This window comes from Cloeon dipterum, chromosome X (genome assembly GCF_949628265.1).
Source record: "Cloeon dipterum chromosome X, ieCloDipt1.1, whole genome shotgun sequence".
Classification (NCBI taxonomy): Eukaryota; Metazoa; Arthropoda; class Insecta; order Ephemeroptera; family Baetidae; genus Cloeon; species Cloeon dipterum.
In genome coordinates, this window is record NC_088790.1 from 12,884,468 (window position 1) to 12,901,797 (window position 17,330).

Sequence of the window (17,330 nt, forward strand, 5' to 3'; positions counted from 1 at the left end):
TTGTGTGAACATTTATTTTGTGCTATTTCCAGTGCTTCAATACATATATTTTTTTTGGAAACAAAAATTATTCAGTATAATCTGAGAACCTATATACCCCTAATAAAACAGTGAAACTTTTAAAAATAAGATAACGCTGGCAGCTGTTGCATGCACGTATATTTATATTTTGCATCCATGCCATGTGTGTCCGTGCACACACCAACGCACGCTCTTGTGAGTATATGCTAATATTAGCTCTCATTTTGACGTAATTGGCCTGAAGCCATTCAACTCTTCTCGCGCGCCCCTCAATCAAAGAGTTTGGCTCGAAAATAATTTCATTAGTGCGCAACATTGCCTCTTCTCTCCTTTGCATCATGCCATTTCAATAGATTAATCGCTCTCTTGATTAGTCCATGGTTGTCCACTATAAAATATCTTTCAATAAATATGTTATAAAAAACATAAAAAATAAAAATTGACTGACGTTGTGATTCTTAAACAAAAATTGAAAATTAAAAAGCAAAAAAATCAAAGATTTTGCATTTTTTCACTTTAAAATATAAATATCAACTATATACAGAAGAACCGGAAGATACATACTATGGTATATAGGGTGGAATATGGTGCAAGATCGGAAACTTGACTGCATAGGCTATTAAAAATGCATTAATTTTCTCAAATAACGTTAAATTATTTAGCTGAAAATGTTTCTAACTTGATAGTTAAAATAAAAATCATAAGTCGCCTTAATCTTAATCATAACGAATAATGCGTCGATTGCGTGGTGTAAGGAAATCTACGCAGAACGCATTTTGCCGCGGTACGTTTTAAAAAGAGTGTAAAGAGTACCAACAAGAGTCAGAATATTTGAGCGCCACGAATCCTAGGAGGTTCACCAACCTAACGCGAAAAACACTGGGCAAGCTTGAGTGAAGAGCTGGTGAAGAGTGAAGTCATTACGCCGGGTCACCTCGTGCTCTTGTCAATTTTTCGCTAATTGCGAAGTGATTGTGAATTCTGCTGCGATCGGTGGTGTAAATTAGCCAAGTAGACGCGCGTGCAAGATATTCTCCGCCTCCACCATGGGTAACTACCGCAGCAAAGCGGCCACCGACATCGAAAATCAAGAAGGCGCTGGCCCTTTCTACAAATTCGCGGCGGCTTCCATGCAGGGCTGGCGTATTAATCAAGAGGCGAGTTACACACTTCATTAATTATGTAAACTCGCACGGCAATGAGTGACTCTCGATGACTGCATAAGATATAATACATTATTGGCATCATCTAAATGTGCTTGGAAGGCAATCACAATTTTTTGACATCAAAGAGCGCGGTTTGCTGTTCTTGATAACAATAATATGCATATATAATACTCATGTGACCAGATCAGTTTACCTCATAATATATATACATTCATCAATTTCAAATTAGCCATTTAATAACTCAACCCCATAAAATTACTTCCGGAACTAACATTATCTATATTTTTACATCTTTTTATTCTAGGACGCCCATGCGTGCTTGCCAGAGTTTGACATGGAGAAAGGGATTGCCCTTTTCGCTGTTTTTGATGGGCACGGCGGCCCAGAGGTTTCACAGTATTGTGCATCTCATTTGGCTGACCATATAAAAAATGATCTGGCTTACAAGACTGGGGACTTGAAAGAAGCCCTAGAAGAATCTTTCATGACATTTGACAAGTCCTTGAGAACCCCAGAGGTCATAAAAAAGCTGAAGGAAATTTTGAAGACAAGCTTAAGTGGTTCAGATGACGGTACATATTTGTCTTATTTAATATGATAAACATGGAACTTAACATTTAAATGACCGCAAAATTTTATTTGCACAGATTCTGAGGTAGAGCAAGAGGACATGCAAGGACTGCTGGAGGATGCTTGCGCCCCACTCGAAAAAGTCCTGCAGAATTATGCTCTTAAAAAGCTTGAAGGTAATTCTTGCCTAATTTTTTTGGTATAATAATTGTACTATTGGGACCTGAAAATTTTAGAGCATGGAAAATTGCCCAATGGATCTGACTCCAAAGAGGAAGGAAAAACTGATGACGTTGCCAATGCTGGTGCTGAAGGAACCTCCATTGCTGGTAGTACCTCCAGCTCGGCCGGGGGATCTTCAGGTGCTGGAGGCTCGGGTAGTGGCGGCAGCATCAAAGCTGGAGGAAGTGGCACCTCACCATCGCGACCTGGAGTAAGTCTTGCATTACCCACAAATCACCGTCTATATTTTCTATTTGCAGAGAGGCCAAAGAAAAGCAGTAGAGCCGAAAGAAGGTGTTGCTGAAGCTTCCGCAGACAAGTAAAACCAAGTTGAACATTTTAGTAGCTTTTTCATTCAATCTGTTCTACATCTCAAGGGATTCAAGTGATGAAGACAGTGAGGATGAAACATTTGACACTGAAGATGAATCTGAAGAAGATGACAGCAGTGAAGGTGGCTCAGGCAGTGAGGGAGGTGAAGACGAGGAAGATGAGGATGAGTCAGAGGAGGATGATGACGATGAAGATGAAGGAATGATGAAAAGCCGTGACTTGCTCATGAAGTTGCTGAAGAGGAAGAGAAAAGCGGTCGAGGCTTGTGATGATGAAGAAGAGGATGAATCAGGTCCAAAGAAGAAAATCTTTTGCGGCCTCTCTTCAACTGTGAGTTTCTGATTTAACATGCTGAAAATTACAGAAAATATCCTTCAAAAGTTTTTCTCTTAAATTTTGTTGAAATATTGTGCTATCATATATATTAATAATAAGGGGCAAAAGAAAGTTTGCCAATATTGGAGTGGGCTTTAAGACACCTGGGATTTAGAGTTCTTTAATCACATATTCTCACGTTTCGTTTTGTCCGTTCAATAATACTACAAACTATTGCTGTTGATTGCGAAAAATATATAAGAAACAGACAAAGAGTAAACTACGTTAAACAATAACCTTGTTCCTAGTGATGGCACATTTAGACAGTATTTTTAGGATGCAAACAACAGCTTGTTCTAAACATTTGCATTTTTGATTATATTAATCACATCACAACCAGTTGTTAAACTGATGTGTATGATTTTCACAATTTTCAGTTTGATTTATTCGGATTTCAGCCAGAAATAGAACAAATTTAATCATTGAGTAATGAGTGCAATTAATTGTGCTGCAGATGATATATTACATTTTAATTGTAGAAATTGCATAAATCTACTATATATATAAAGTATTCAAAATATCATAAATTTATCCATCTTATATTTTCACAGCCTGCTATGGAGTCAGGAACAACTGCAGTCGTCGCTTTGCTGGGCAAAGAGAAGGTGACAGTGGCCAACATCGGCGATTCAAGAGCCATCCTGGGCCGTTTGGTCAAAACAGAAAATGGACATGAAATGAAGGTTATTGAGTTGAGCAACGATCACAAGCCAGAGCTGCCCGAGGAAAAGGAGAGAATTGAAAATGCTGGAGGAGTGGTGGACGACGACGGCAGGGTTGACGGAGGATTAAATTTGTCGAGGGCGTTTGGAGACTTTGTTTTCAAGTCGAACAAGGACATGCCTGCCGAAAAGCAGGAAGTCATTGCTTTCCCTGACGTGATCAGTGTTGACCTCAAATTTGAGCAAGATGAAGCAGGTTTGTCTTGAAGATTTTTCAGAGGTTCAATAATTTTGTGCATGTTTGGTTGATTATTGTTTGGTATCTCTTTGGTATTTTTGATGGTTTCTATGAAAATCAATCAAGTGTCATTAATTTTTAATTTACAGTCATTTAATGGGAATTTTTTGGGAGGAAATGAGACCATCCTTTTTCCCGCTGTACTACATGGATAATTATAAGAAAAATGATTCCATGCTTTCAGATCAGTTCCTATTTGTAGCATGTGATGGAATTTGGAATGACATGAGCTCTGATAATGTAGCGGATTTCATCTGGACTCGCCTGGAGAAACACGTCCCTATGAAAGATATCCTAGAGCAGGTATGTGTCATTTTTTGGCTTAATCATAAGTGAGCATCATATTGATTAAAAATAAAATATAATCTTGCAGATGTTCAAACACATACTTGCACCAAACATGAGCGGAGATGGCACTGGATGTGACAACATGACTGCAGTAATTGTACGCTTTGATGGTCCAGAAAAAGCAGAGCAGTCTGAAAACAATTCTAGCAGCACAAAGGAAGAATCGGATATGAAATGAGTGTGTCTGCATTCATATAAAAAGAACTTGAAATTGCAGTACAATTATGAAAGCATATTTATTGCAATTTGCGATTTTGTTCTGTACGTATGGATTTTTTTATTAATTACTTATTTCTCTGATGTACCAGTACTGGTCTTATTTTTATACCACATTACATGAATGAATGAATATCAGAAATAAAAATAATTATTGAAATTATAAAACAGCATTGTCTGATAATGAATGTGGATTGGATCCTCAAATTCTCGAGATAATAATATTGATTTTGATCTATGATGAAATGGAGAAGATATAGATACAAATGGATATATATACGATGAACATATCATTTCTAAAAAAATATTGGGATTGTCATGTAGAGCAAACTTTACAACATGCCTGAAACTTTTTCAAAATTTGGGAAGCGGTACTATGTACTTTGATGTGCCACGTTATTCGTCTGGACAAAAAGAAAATTAGCATTGTGCGTCAGTGGGCAAATGGTACATCTGTCAAAAGGTAAATCGTGCAAATGGTAAATATGCACTTTTGACGCGAAACGATTGTTGCACCAATGAAACATTTGGGTCAAAATACATGGGGTGACGTTCATTTTTGCCTCAGTAGTGACTTCCATATTCAAATAAAGGAAATTTTTAATTCGGCTTATAGACACAAAAGGTGTCATTTGCAAAAATCTGTGAAAAGCAAAAGATTTTTATCCAGGGGTCAATGGATTTAAAAGAACAATTTTTTGCGCAAACTTTGCCCTAATTGACCGTAAAAACAGTTGAGAAAACTCCGACGTTATAATATTTGCGGGCGTTTAAAGGTAAAAATTTGGGAATTTTGAGTGCTTCGTAACTTTGCTCAGGGTAGTTCTAGAATAAAAATTAAAAAAACGTTTAACTTGTCTCAACAAGGCAAACAACTTTTATGTCAACCTCGAAGTGGTAGGTGAAGGTCATAAAATATATTTGAAATTGGATATATATTGAAATTTTTTATTATTTTCATGGCCATTTTAAAGACCACAAAAAATTGAGTTAAAAACGTTCAAATTTGGAATGGAGCTTTACCTCACTTTAATTAAAAAAATGGAAACTTCGAAAACCCTTGCTTTTCGAGGTTGTTAAAAAACAATGATCGACCAAATCTCGACTTCTGATTTTGAAAACCGCATACCGTTAGACTCCTCTCGACGTCCCTTAGTGCACTAAAGGGGTATAAGACCCACCAACCCCCTTTTAACCCCCTTAATAACGTGAAATTTAGCATTTTTCGTCCGGTTTAACACCTTTAAGCACGACGTTGACTGTTAAATTGTCTTCTTAAAACCAATTTAGTTATGATACTTAATTCATTTCAAGACGAGTCAAACGGTGCGTATTTATTGTAAATAGGGCGACTATCTATACAACCCTAGATTCGGGTGCCATAAAGTTTTTTTTATCGAGATGGACACAATAATATGCTCGATAAGCACCAAATCTCGAGTTCTACACTAAAAATCTCTTTATATAATTATAAAATAAAAAGAACTCCACTCAACTTGCGTGGTTACTAAAAGCTAAAAGCTTTTTGTGCGGACGCGTAACATCATTTTTAAATATTCGCGCTCTTGTTTTTCGCGCTTAAGCAGCAGGCCATTGTGTTTAAGACGCTGGCTAGAATGAAACTGAAACATCTAGTTTTAAAAACTTAGCACATTTTTCACAGATGGCGCTACCGAAGGCCATGGATAGCTTTGCGAACGCGAACGTCGGCCATCTGACAATTAGACCTGATTGGGCAAAAACGCTTTTGCTACCTCTGGTGAGTATCTTTCACATCATATTTTCAATGGCTGCGTTCATTTGTTTCATGCGCTCGTAATTCAACTTCAGTTAGTTCTCAGCCTGCTCGTCTTGTGTCCGTGTCGCGGTGCCTGCTTGCAGCAACTCCTGAACGTAATATCGGCTATCGGCATCGCCGTGTCATGGTAGTTAAGAGAAGAGCAAGCGCGTGTCGTGCCTGAAATTTGTCAACAAACGCTTATCAATTACTTTAACAATTAGCTGTGCAGACATTACTGATCCACGGTTATCAGTGATATCTTTCCCTGACTTAGGAAGGCAACGGACTTGATACATCCTCAGGTAATAAAAATTAAATACATACATACATATTTCGACCTAAACGGCCATCATCGAAATCAGAGCCTTGAGTAAAACGAGCTGAGCGACCTCGCTTTGTGCTCTACATACAAATTAGTGCCGAAAGAAATATTGGAATTCTCATCTGTTCCGTTTTGTAGGTGAAATGGAGGCCAAGACATGGCCTCCATTTAATTTGCGGAAATTGGTCACGGGACTCTCAGCGGTTCCAAAGCCTATTGTCATCGATCGTTCCGCGGCCATGAAGAGAACTCTGGAAAGCGGCGACGAAAACTCAATGGAAGGGGAGCCGTCTGAAAAAAAGGATAGGATCGTCAACGGCGATGAGTCTCCCTGCAAGTCGAAAACCGCGGTCGTAGACCTCCTATTTCTGCAAAGCATGCATCCGCAGATGGACAAAATGGAGATTCAGGACGTTCTCGTGCAGAACGATTGGAACCCCGCCAAGGCAGGCCGAGTACTAAAAGCGAGGAGCGAGGAGCGGAACAAAAAGAAACCTTGCGGAGAGGACAAAGAATCAGACGATGAGCAACCTCCAAAGACATACCGGCGGATAAAGAAGGCGTCCCCCACGAGGACCAAGTCCAAGGAGGACTACCGGGAGCATGAGGCACTCTTTGCTAAGATGTGCAAGACGTTCCCTCTGCGCGATCGCATGTTCATCCAGCAGTGCCTTGTGCAGGCCAAGTGGAGCGAGGAGACAGCCGCCAACATGATCCGCGCTGGCCCCAAGAATGCACGTCCGGTGCTGCTGACTGACGAAGAAAAGGAGCTGGTGTTGAAGCAGCAGCAGTTTGACGCTGAGCAGAAAAAAATTGAAGATGCCAGTGAATTCGCGCGGAAGAGACAGGAGATCAGTAAGGCCATCAACGCCTCCTTCAAGAACATCACCAGCGTCAGGTATAAAGGGTCATTGACACGGCATATATATATATGTATATAATGTCAAGGGGTTATTTTTGTACTGATAAATCTTTGATTGTTGATAGCAAATTTTATGCTTCTTACTATTTGACTTGTTAATTTCATTAAGAAAAAGTTAGCCTTTTAGGTTTCGTTTGGTATTAAAAATTGCTAATCGTTCTGTATTATATCACATTTTAATGAGAAAAAGATGAAGATTAATTCACTTCTCAAGGGAAGTGCACCAATTGACCCAAAATTTTTAATTTGTTTTGCCAACCAAAAGATGATTTAAAAACATAATAGGTTTTCACCCTCCAAGACTAATTTCCATGTTATGATTGGTTATCGAGTATTCGCTGTCCAAAAGGGGTCTAATTTCACGCGGTGGAGGGCTTTGGACGTTCTCATCGCGCGACAATGACATATTACCTTTGGCTAATAACTGTGGCAGCGGTGATTGCCAGTAACCTCCGAAAAAGGTTGAATTATAATGTTTTGGTAATATAATATATCCGGTTGAAAAAACAATTTAAAACTTTTGGTACAATTGGTGTACTTATCTTGCCTGATAAACTTGAATTGAATTAAGAACAGAACTTGCATTCTAGAGTCAAATTAAAATTTGAGGAATGTTTGATATTTGAACTGGTCAACAGCTGTTTTGGTCCTAATTCTTGAAAAATGGTTTGCTGTGCCATTTAGAATTCATGATTTTATTTATTATATTTATTTCGTAGTTTTCTTCCAAACCTAATGAATGAATAAATATCAGAAACTCTGAACTTGCATTTTGACCTTAAGTTTGCTTTGCAAACCCTTCAGGTTGCAGGCTGAGGAGGAGGAGGAGAAGGTGGACCCTGGCTACCGTCAAGACGTCAAGAAGCGCATTCTTGACCTGCTGAAGACTGGAACCCTGGAGGAATTAGCTGCCCTGCCAGGTTTCTCAAAGAAAAAGGCTGAGCAGGTGATGAAGGTGAAGCCATTTTGCATGTGGAGCGAGATCCGTGGCAAGCTAGATCGCGCGATAGCAAGTGCATTGATTGACGCCGCCGAGGAAATGTTCCGGGTCAGGGATGACGTCACTGACCTGATGCAGCGCTGCACCAAGCTTTCTAAGCAGATGGCCGGCAAGGTGCGGCAAATCGTGTCCTCCAACGCGTCTGACCTAGCCGAGCAGCCGAAATCGCTGGGTGGCTCCGACCTCAAGCTGGCGCCCTACCAGCTTGTTGGACTCAACTGGCTCATCCTGCTGCACAAACACGGCATCAATGGAATACTCGCTGATGAAATGGGTCTTGGAAAGACAATTCAGGTGCCGTATTTAATATTTCAAACTCATGTTTGTCTTTGATGTGAATTTAAAGCATTGAAATGATTTTCACGCGTTCATGCTACTTTGAATTGGGTGTTCTGAATTTTCCTTGCGAAACCATTCATTGAAAATATTCTCTTGAGCTGAGATATTACCGAGAAAAATCGAACTGGTAAAACGCTGACAGTAAAACAAGGCAGTCTGTAAACAAATTTAATTTGAAGTTGATCAAATCTGAGATTTTAAAATATTTCATTCAACGGGTTGAAAAATGCGCCAGTGACATTAGCATTCAATTTATCTCGCCTATCAATTATTCTGATTTTTTATTCATTTTCCAGGTCATCTCATTCCTAGCATACCTCAAAGAGCAAGGACTGAAGAAAGGCGTGCACACAATTGTTGTGCCAGCGTCAACCCTTGACAACTGGTCCAACGAGCTTACTCGTTGGTGTCCCGAGCTTAAAGTAATTTACTACTCAGGAAGTCAGGAAGAGCGCAAGCAGATCCGCCTGTGGTGGAAAAACGAGAAGAATAAAGCTGAGGTGGAGTCTTACGACATTATCCTCACCACTTACAACCAAATCAACAGCAGCAAGCAAGACAGGGCCTTCTACCGCACCATTAAATTGCATTACATTATTTTTGATGAGGCGCACATGCTGAAAAACATGGCCACGCAGAGATACACCTCGTTGATGCAGATCAGGGCTGACCGACGCATTCTGTTGACCGGCACACCACTGCAGAACAATTTGATTGAACTGATGTCTTTGCTGATTTTCGTCATGCCTCAGATGCTTGGAGAGATGCAGGAAGAACTTGTCACACTGTTTAAAATGGCCAATAGGTAATGAACCTTTTAGAAGTTGTTTTTAATTATGAGACCGGGATAGAGAGCCTGGGATTTTAGGCTTGTATTAATTTTAACAGAAGTCTAGGCAGAATTTTTATACAAGTATATTTTAATTATATTAATTTCTTGAAATCTTGGGCTAGATTAATTTAATTTTTGGAGCTAATATTTAAATTTTACGTGTTCGCTAAAGTGGAATGATGCCGCGACCAATTGATAATCGATAATGATGATAAAACAAACTGAGAAATTTCTTTTAGTTAGTCGAAAGTGTAAATTTTCTATTTGCTTCTACGGTTAAGAATTGAAATTTGAATAATTCCCAAACTCTCCATCAAAATTAGCTGGTACGTTTTATGTTAATGTAAAATTTACACTTTTTCAACTCAGAAATTCCACTCAATTTGGTTTGGAGTCTTTAAATATATGGTACAAGTAAATGCATATTGCAAACAAATACTTAATTCTATTTTTGAAATTATTTGTTCCAGAGCTGAGGGTTGCAATGAATTTGAGAAGAAGAAAATCGAACAGGCCAAAAAAATCATGGAGCCGTTTGTGCTGAGGCGTCTTAAGAGAGACGTGCTGAAGGACCTGGCTGCTAAAACGAGCCACATCCTCAACGTGGATCTGCTTCTGCACCAAAGAGCTCTCTACAAGGATCTCGTCACTGAGTTCTTTTCAAGCGCGACGGAAGAGGACACTCCTCCACCATCAGAGGCTCAGTCTGAGAACGGAGACGTCGACCCTGACCAGCCAGAGCCAGAGGACACGGCGAGCAGCCAGGGCGGCAGCACCCTTGGTGGCAGCATGGGCATGATGATGCAGCTGCGTAGGGCCGCCAATCACCCGGCCCTGCTGCGGCACGAATACACGGAACGCAAGATCAAGGCTATAGCAAAGAAGCTGCAGAAGGATAAGACTTACAAGGAGAACCGCGAGGCTTCCATCCAGATGGACTTGAGGGAGATGTCCGACCACCAGATCCACATGCTTTGCAGGCAGCACCCCTGCATTGAAAACTACGCGCTGTCCAACGACGTCATCGTCAACTCAGGCAAGTTCCACGAGTTGGATCGACTGCTGCCCCAACTGCATGAGGCAGGCCACCGCTTGCTGATGTTTAGCCAGTTCACGCAGATGATGGACATCCTGGAGGACTACCTCTCCATCAGGGGCTTCCGCTACTTCAGACTGGATGGACAGACGCCAGTGCACGAACGCCAGAGCATGGTCGACGAGTTCAATCAGGACCAGACTGTCTTCATCTTCATGCTGTCCACCAGGGCGGGCGGCCTGGGGATCAACCTGACCGCTGCCGACACCGTTATAATCCATGACATAGATCTCAATCCGTACAATGACAAGCAGGCTGAGGACCGGTGCCACAGAGTCGGTCAAACCCGGCCTGTGACCATCTACAAAATGGTGGCCAAAGACACGATCGAGGACGCAATGTACACGGTCGCGCAGCACAAGCTCAATTTGGAACAGGAAATATCTGGAGGATCGTCTGGTGGCAAGCAGAACGAAAAAAAGCTGTATCACTTACTTAAAGAGGCGTTGATGGCGTCAAATGAGACTTCACAATAAACTGCTTATTCACAATGTGATTGATATTGATGCATGGAATGTAATTGCTGTAGTGTACTGCCGTGTAATGAATCACAGTTACAATTTCCTATTCTTTTCAATCTATGATTGTGATAACTCACCACAATTCAACTGCAAAGGACTCTGTTGATCAATAATTTTTACTTAAACCTTACGCTATCAGTGCGCTTTGATGATTTTAAGAACCAATTGTGTATTTTTTTGTAATATCCAATTAGTTTTCAATTCAGTGTCACTTCAATTTGAATATTATAATAAAAAGTAATTTATCTGTAAAATGACCGATTTTATTTTTTCATCCTTTTCTTCTAGCATGTAAATATAAATATACACAAATACCCAAAATGATGCATGACTAATGTATTTTTAGAAAATGTTCTTACAGCCAATTTGAGCTAAATAAAACTTAGCAGGAAGAATATAAATTATTTTCCAGAAAAATCAATTAGTCTGAAATTAAGTCGCGCTGCTGCTGCAACCTGGCTGCAACTTCAAGAGAATTTCCTTTCTGCTCAAAGAGGGCCTAATCAGTGCGGCCAATGGGAATGACGATTGACGGAACTGAAGCGCCACAGTTTAACGAATCTAACACTGGTAAACAAGATCCACCTGTGCGCCGATTGAATGTCTCTTTAAAAAGTTTAGCGACCGGAGTTGGCACTCCACTCAATTGTGATTTTTCTCGCCATTGCTTTTAACCGATCAAAAGGTTTGTTTTACAATAGCAATACACATTTTCTCAGGAACACAAATTTATTGATGGCATTGTCATTGAATCTGCCTGTATGAGTCACTTATCATATGATACACCCTTCAGAGTGCTCTCTCTTGATTGACAGTAAAGTTGTTTGTTACCAAAGACCATAATATTAGTTTGGAATAAAACTAATTTCCGTTTTTAGATCAGGAGTATTTAGTACATAAACTATGGATAAGGTTCAACATCAATCTCATCCATCGGTGGAGCCGAACCTGAGGCTGCGTTACTTGACACAGCTTGGAGACAGTATTGAAATTGATGCAAACATTCCAGCCAGAAGGTAAAATGAAAAATACATAATGTCTGTTATTTTCTATATACAACCCTTAGGTATTTTCGATCGGGCCTTGAAATGGTCCGGATGGCGAACTGCTACAGTGAAGAAGGAAACTTGGAGAGCGCTTTTATTATCTACATGAAGTTTATTGTGTAAGACCTTCTATAATTCAATGGATCGGATTTTGATCGATTAATCATTTCAAATACCAGCCTTTTCCTGGAGAAGATTAGAAATCATCCAGATTTGAGCTCTGTGAAACCGGTCGATAGAGAAATCAACAAGCAAAAATTAAAGGAAGTCTTGCCAGTTGCTGAAAAAATCAAAACGCAGTTACTTGTTCGATTTACTGAAGAATATGAGCTGTATATGGCAAGTCCTTGACCGAAAAAAATAGTCTATATTTTTATAATTAATATTTTTTAGAGAGAGGTAGAAAAGAGAAGGATTATGGAGGAAAAGGCTAGAAGAGAAGAAATGGCCAGAAAAGAAAAGGAGCTGTCTGAAAAACTGGCTGCGTTAGAAATGAAGGAGGCAACAAATTATCATAAGCAGCCACCCTATGGCCCCAAAGAAAGCAAATTAATTGTTCCGATCGCTCCTCTTCCAAGCGACATTAACTACCCAAGCGATCCAGACGCTCTGGAGGATGACGATGAAGAAAAATATGCAGCTGAGAGTTATGACAAAAATTTGGGTCCTATGTATCCTGTTCCAGACCGGTCACTTAAGCCTTCTAAACTGGACATTCCAACTGGGTTTGTTTATGTGCACTTTGTAATTTCGTGAAAAAAAAACAAGAATGTTTCTTGCAGTTCAATTCTAAAGCCCAATGTAGACCGGTCAACAAAGCCGCTTTCACTTTTGAGCCCATCCCTTCACAACCAGCTAGGCCTAAGAAAAGTCATCATTCCTTCGAAGCTAATGCCAAAATTCATGAGTCTCGCGCAGAAGAACACAGACCAAAACACCGAAACATGTGGTATTCTTGCCGGAAGCATGGTTTGTAATTTTTCAAATAATCTAGTTCATAATTAGAACAACCACGTTAAATTGCAGGTCAAAAATCAACTCTACATCACTCACTTACTTGTTCCAAAGCAAAAGGGCACGCCGGACTCATGCACAACAATGAGCGAAGAAGAAATTTTCGACTTCCAAGACCGGCAAGATTTGATAACTTTTGGTTGGATCCACGTAAGTGATTATGACTTAGAGTGTAAATGATCAGGGACTTAAAAAAATCTTCCTTGCAGACTCACCCAAGTCAGACATCTTTTTTGTCCAGCGTGGATTTGCACACCCACTGTTCTTATCAAAGGATGATGCCTGAAGCGGTCGCTATAGTCTGTGCCCCTCGTTACAAAGAGTGGGTGTTTTAATTAAATTCAGAACCGTAGCTTAAGTAGAATAATTTAATTTTTATAATTTTGGTTGCGGAATTTGAGAGCAGGCAATGAGTAACTTGAATTTTAATGGTACTAGTAATGTTTGGGAGTTAAATTCAAACATATACAATAACAATTATGTTTGAATCATATTTATTTGGAATTGATAATGAGCCAATTACATAAAAACCTATTTTTATTCTAAAAAATGTCTTAATGAAAGGTCATATTTATGCTTATTACTCTCCATCTTTCATTTTATTGCTACGCATTTTTCATACAGTTTAACTTTCTATGGTTTATGGGAATCTGTTTTAATACTGCCAATTTGCCCTAAAAGTAAACAACTATTTTTTGCAGAACTGGCATTTACATGCTGACCACCAATTATGGACTGGACTTCATTGCGAACTGCAAGAGCACTGGGTTTCACCCCCACCCATCAGAACCTCCCTTGTTCACCGTAAGTTTGCCAGACAAATATTTAAAATCTAAATTTACTGACTTTTTCTTTTACAGACTGCAGAGCATGCGGTGTTTGATGATTACGCGCCCATTGAAGTGGTTGACCTAAGACGATGATTTGAAACTTGATGAGACAAAAGCACTCTAATAGTAGGCACCGAGTTTGGTGATGTGTATGCTTTGGGCAAATAGTGAAACGTTTTGACAAAATGCAGTCCTTCTCACCTAGTTTGGTATCAATCAAATCAACTATTGGTTTAAAAACTTGATATTATGAGCCTTCTTGCTTGTGATGCTAAAGAGTTATATTACTGTAAAAACATGTTGCTTAATCTATCTGTGCCCTGCACAGTCAACTATATTGTTGAAGCTAATTTTCCGCAAAATAAACAATCTGATTGCCATCGCAGTTGAAACCTGTTTCAGTCCCACGCTCTTTATATCTTATCTAATCATCTTCGACTGACACCTCATCTCGCACGATCGACTGCAATACTCGCTTTCTGCGTTCTGGAAATAATAACTATTTTGTGCATCGATTAAAGCCATTCCCTAGAGCAAGTTTAGTGCATCGCTTTAAGCTGCGGTTCAAATATTTGTTTTCAAATAGTTGTTACTTGATAGTGTGTGGGTCGGAGAGAGGTGGCTGCGGCAGAGTAGTGCTGTCATTCTAGCACACACGCTGCTCAGTGCTCACTTCACCTCGGTTGTGCAACACACTCATTGATTTGTGGTCAATCTATAGCTAGTTCACCGTGCTGCAATTATTCGCAATTAGTCAGAATGAGGCTCACTTCGATCTCCGCTGCTGTGTGCTCCATCATATTTGCTCAAGCAATTTTTTCGCAAGGTAAATAATTAACAATCCAAAATATTTTTCCAACATTCATCATCAAATCAGTGGGTTCAGTCGCTAAATTGAGTTTAAATTACGGTATTCGTCTCCTCCTAGCGCATTCAAATTTAAGTTGGCCTCGAAGAGAAAAGAAAAAAAGATAAGGTAGAGTCTAATTGTTTGAACACGGTTGTTTGAAATTGAGCCTTATCGAAAAGTCACAACAATTTAAAAGAACCATAATGTAGTCATAATAACCAAACTTAATTTCCAGTTTTAGCTCAAACGCAGTCAACTGAATCAGCATCTATCGTTCCTTCCGAGTTGATTAACTCTACAGAAGCGCCAACTAGTCAAAATAAGACGCAAATTATTGCTATACCGTCGCCAGTCCCTTATGACACAGTGACCAATGTCACCGAGACAAGCCAGGCACAGCAAACAAATTCCACTCCAGCAATTGGAATTGTTATTGATGGATTTGTCACCAGCACCGATAAGGTGGAGTTGGTCACCCAAAACGACATGATAACCATGACCGACCCCACAATCGCTACAACCACAATTTACAACGTAACTGACGACAAAAAAAGGTAACTATTGTCATTGTTTTTCAAAATTTCAAAAACTGCGACGATATCGTGCAACGCTGAAACAAGAGTTTTGTAGATCAAACCAAAACCTAAATAATAAATTTTCCCGTTAGCAACAAAATATATTTAAGCATTAATAAAAATTTCCTGAACAAGTTGAGTGAATCTAAAAAAAATTGCAATCTTTAAAACTTAAGCAAAAGAATTTATTCTGCCCTGATAAAACATTCTTCCATCAGCGAATTCAATCCTGACAAAGAGATTTCTCATTAAAGGAATACCTCAGTCTTCATAGACTCAAGCGAGCAGAAGGAGGACGACTTGACCCTGAGCTTCCTCTCTTCCTCATCTCACTTTAAAGCAGCCGAAGCCTACTTGCCGTCGGCCCTTTCTGCGTTAGTACTAACTACCACTTTTATCATTTTGGCAGTGACAACCTACACAGGCCTCCTCATTTGGCGGAAAGTCGTTGAGTAAGACGATCAAGATCAAATAGAAACGAAAACTAAAATTTAATTTCAGGAGGAGATACGGAAACAGGGAGCTGCTGGTGAATGAGGAATTTTACGACGTCAATGGACTGAAATACTTTGAGGTGAGTTTGCTTTTCAGTAACAGTTTATTTGTCATTTTCAACAGCGTAAGATTAAAAGTCTACCTCTGTCTTAAATTGCAGCTGTGACCGATATAACATTTTGCCATCAATCAACGCACCAAATGTTATTAAGTAAATTATGTAAACGAATAATGTGTGATTCAATCAATAAAATTCGGAACAAAAATCCAGTTAATCCAACACCACAAAAATATTACTTTTATCTACCGGGGAGGGGGGGGGGGGGTTGAAGGCAATGAGCAAGTGTACTACTACAGCACTGGAAAAATACGCCTGTTGTGCAAAATATAACTTTGCACTTAACTGATTGAGAAAAATACAGCCAATGTGAGCTTATAAAAAAAGAGAGTGGCGTCTTTTTGTACAACCGAAATTAAGGGAAATGCTGTGTTTTTGGTTGGCACCTTCTAATGAAATAATACTGCGCAACCAACAAAAGAGGTTTCTTAATGGCGTCTAGTGGCTGAGGGGTGTCTTACTCGCCAGGCAAGGCAGGTGTGACTACTTGTGTTTGACAATGATGGGTCCAACATTGTCTCCCAGCTCCTTATTCATTGGGCCGTGGCTTCCATCACAATAGGGGAACTGCGAAATCACAATAAACATTTGACGTTATGTAGTGTTATGCAGTCACCGGCGAATAGATCATCTTTAGAATGTGGAAGGATAAAAATGTTTTGATATTTGATATTGTATGAATGCAACTACCACCCGTGAAATTATGTAACCTCTGCAATTACGCAAAATATCACGTTACCTTCTTGCTTCTCCAGCACCGGCAGAAAGCAGCCTTTTCGGTAATATCCTCAATATCGACCGAGTCCACTACCTTTGCCACGTCCTTCTTGATGTTAGGATTAACTTTTCCCTAAGCAGAAAAACGTTTTTATAAAAAAGCATGATGAGCAAATCTTAAGCGGCAGCTAACCTGGCAGCGGCGGCCCTTCGGACAGAAGGCTCTGTAGGACATGTAGCCGAGGCCTCCAACAGCGGCACCGAAGGGAACGAGTCGAAGCCAATCCTTGACTGTAATTCAGAAACATCGGAAAAACATTAAAAAAAGAGTCATTCAAGCAATGAAGTGCGGTGGTCCAAGAAATGTGAAAGGCCACGTTTTAATGTCTAAATTGCGGCGTTTTTCGAGAAGGATGCAGCAGATTTAACAGAGAGAATCATAAGTTTAGACAATTATGCTTACATCCCAGTCGGAACCATCCTCCGATCGAATCCGGAAGTGGCAAATTCGACAAATAATTCGGCAAGGAAACTTTGACGAGATGCGAGATAGGCTCCATTTTTATTGCAAACTGCTGCCAACAAAACTAGTTTTGCAAAATTGCACTCTATTTGCATTAAGCTTATTAATGAACTACAGTCCATAATCCAGAGCAATCTTG

The 17,330-nt window shown here is 39.7% G+C and overlaps 5 protein-coding genes across 5 annotated transcripts; 4 read left to right on the forward strand and 1 right to left on the reverse strand.

Moving 5' to 3' along the window:
• Positions 1-913: 913 nt before the first annotated feature.
• LOC135946498 (uncharacterized) lies at positions 914-4,379 on the forward strand. The gene is made up of 9 exons (XM_065494726.1): positions 914-1,178; positions 1,492-1,759; positions 1,835-1,933; positions 1,994-2,190; positions 2,240-2,298; positions 2,357-2,642; positions 3,239-3,605; positions 3,832-3,950; positions 4,021-4,379. Exons 1-9 carry the CDS (start codon positions 1,068-1,070, stop codon positions 4,171-4,173), a joined length of 1,659 nt encoding a protein of 552 aa, XP_065350798.1. The 5' UTR covers positions 914-1,067; the 3' UTR covers positions 4,174-4,379.
• A 1,748-nt stretch (positions 4,380-6,127) lies between these two features.
• On the forward strand, positions 6,128-11,277 carry LOC135946238 (SWI/SNF-related matrix-associated actin-dependent regulator of chromatin subfamily A containing DEAD/H box 1 homolog). Its single transcript, XM_065494367.1, has 5 exons — positions 6,128-6,293; positions 6,452-7,211; positions 8,040-8,529; positions 8,871-9,379; positions 9,877-11,277. Exons 2-5 carry the CDS (start codon positions 6,457-6,459, stop codon positions 10,976-10,978), a joined length of 2,856 nt encoding a protein of 951 aa, XP_065350439.1. The 5' UTR covers positions 6,128-6,293; positions 6,452-6,456; the 3' UTR covers positions 10,979-11,277.
• A 296-nt stretch (positions 11,278-11,573) lies between these two features.
• Positions 11,574-14,298, forward strand: LOC135947160 (STAM-binding protein). The gene is made up of 10 exons (XM_065495798.1): positions 11,574-11,708; positions 11,902-12,039; positions 12,090-12,188; positions 12,249-12,412; positions 12,467-12,794; positions 12,852-13,038; positions 13,096-13,233; positions 13,293-13,405; positions 13,785-13,887; positions 13,944-14,298. The coding sequence occupies exons 2-10, from the start codon at positions 11,927-11,929 to the stop codon at positions 14,004-14,006; spliced, it is 1,308 nt and encodes a 435-aa protein (XP_065351870.1). The 5' UTR covers positions 11,574-11,708; positions 11,902-11,926; the 3' UTR covers positions 14,007-14,298.
• A 113-nt stretch (positions 14,299-14,411) lies between these two features.
• Positions 14,412-16,113, forward strand: LOC135947161 (uncharacterized). The gene is made up of 5 exons (XM_065495799.1): positions 14,412-14,739; positions 14,999-15,317; positions 15,593-15,790; positions 15,840-15,912; positions 15,994-16,113. Exons 1-5 carry the CDS (start codon positions 14,673-14,675, stop codon positions 15,997-15,999), a joined length of 663 nt encoding a protein of 220 aa, XP_065351871.1. The 5' UTR covers positions 14,412-14,672; the 3' UTR covers positions 16,000-16,113.
• Positions 15,914-17,266, reverse strand: Cisd2 (CDGSH iron sulfur domain 2). The gene is made up of 4 exons (XM_065495800.1): positions 17,132-17,266; positions 16,862-16,959; positions 16,691-16,801; positions 15,914-16,518 (listed from the first exon to the last, which is right to left on the reverse strand). The coding sequence occupies exons 1-4, from the start codon at positions 17,226-17,228 to the stop codon at positions 16,435-16,437; spliced, it is 390 nt and encodes a 129-aa protein (XP_065351872.1). The 5' UTR covers positions 17,229-17,266; the 3' UTR covers positions 15,914-16,434.
• Positions 17,267-17,330: the final 64 nt, after the last annotated feature.

What these genes read in the sequence shown, in the direction of transcription:
- LOC135946498 (XM_065494726.1), top strand. Translation starts at nt 1,068, where the DNA reads ATGGGTAACTACCGCAGCAAAGCGGCCACCGACATCGAAAATCAAGAA. An exon ending in CTTAAGTGGTTCAGATGACG is followed by an intron (nt 1,760 to 1,834) that starts GTACATATTTGT and finishes TTATTTGCACAG; the next exon opens with ATTCTGAGGTAGAGCAAGAG. An exon ending in CCTCACCATCGCGACCTGGA is followed by an intron (nt 2,191 to 2,239) that starts GTAAGTCTTGCA and finishes TTCTATTTGCAG; the next exon opens with AGAGGCCAAAGAAAAGCAGT.
- LOC135946238 (XM_065494367.1), top strand. Translation starts at nt 6,457, where the DNA reads ATGGAGGCCAAGACATGGCCTCCATTTAATTTGCGGAAATTGGTCACG. An exon ending in AAGAACATCACCAGCGTCAG is followed by an intron (nt 7,212 to 8,039) that starts GTATAAAGGGTC and finishes CAAACCCTTCAG; the next exon opens with GTTGCAGGCTGAGGAGGAGG. An exon ending in CTGTTTAAAATGGCCAATAG is followed by an intron (nt 9,380 to 9,876) that starts GTAATGAACCTT and finishes TATTTGTTCCAG; the next exon opens with AGCTGAGGGTTGCAATGAAT.
- LOC135947160 (XM_065495798.1), top strand. Translation starts at nt 11,927, where the DNA reads ATGGATAAGGTTCAACATCAATCTCATCCATCGGTGGAGCCGAACCTG. An exon ending in GCAAACATTCCAGCCAGAAG is followed by an intron (nt 12,040 to 12,089) that starts GTAAAATGAAAA and finishes TACAACCCTTAG; the next exon opens with GTATTTTCGATCGGGCCTTG. An exon ending in CAGAACCTCCCTTGTTCACC is followed by an intron (nt 13,888 to 13,943) that starts GTAAGTTTGCCA and finishes TTTCTTTTACAG; the next exon opens with ACTGCAGAGCATGCGGTGTT.
- LOC135947161 (XM_065495799.1), top strand. Translation starts at nt 14,673, where the DNA reads ATGAGGCTCACTTCGATCTCCGCTGCTGTGTGCTCCATCATATTTGCT. An exon ending in TCAAGCAATTTTTTCGCAAG is followed by an intron (nt 14,740 to 14,998) that starts GTAAATAATTAA and finishes CTTAATTTCCAG; the next exon opens with TTTTAGCTCAAACGCAGTCA. An exon ending in GTAACTGACGACAAAAAAAG is followed by an intron (nt 15,318 to 15,592) that starts GTAACTATTGTC and finishes TTCTCATTAAAG; the next exon opens with GAATACCTCAGTCTTCATAG.
- Cisd2 (XM_065495800.1), bottom strand. Translation starts at nt 17,228, where the DNA reads ATGGAGCCTATCTCGCATCTCGTCAAAGTTTCCTTGCCGAATTATTTG. An exon ending in CGAAGGGCCGCCGCTGCCAG is followed by an intron (nt 16,802 to 16,861) that starts GTTAGCTGCCGC and finishes TTTTCTGCTTAG; the next exon opens with GGAAAAGTTAATCCTAACAT. An exon ending in GGTGCTGGAGAAGCAAGAAG is followed by an intron (nt 16,519 to 16,690) that starts GTAACGTGATAT and finishes GTGATTTCGCAG; the next exon opens with TTCCCCTATTGTGATGGAAG.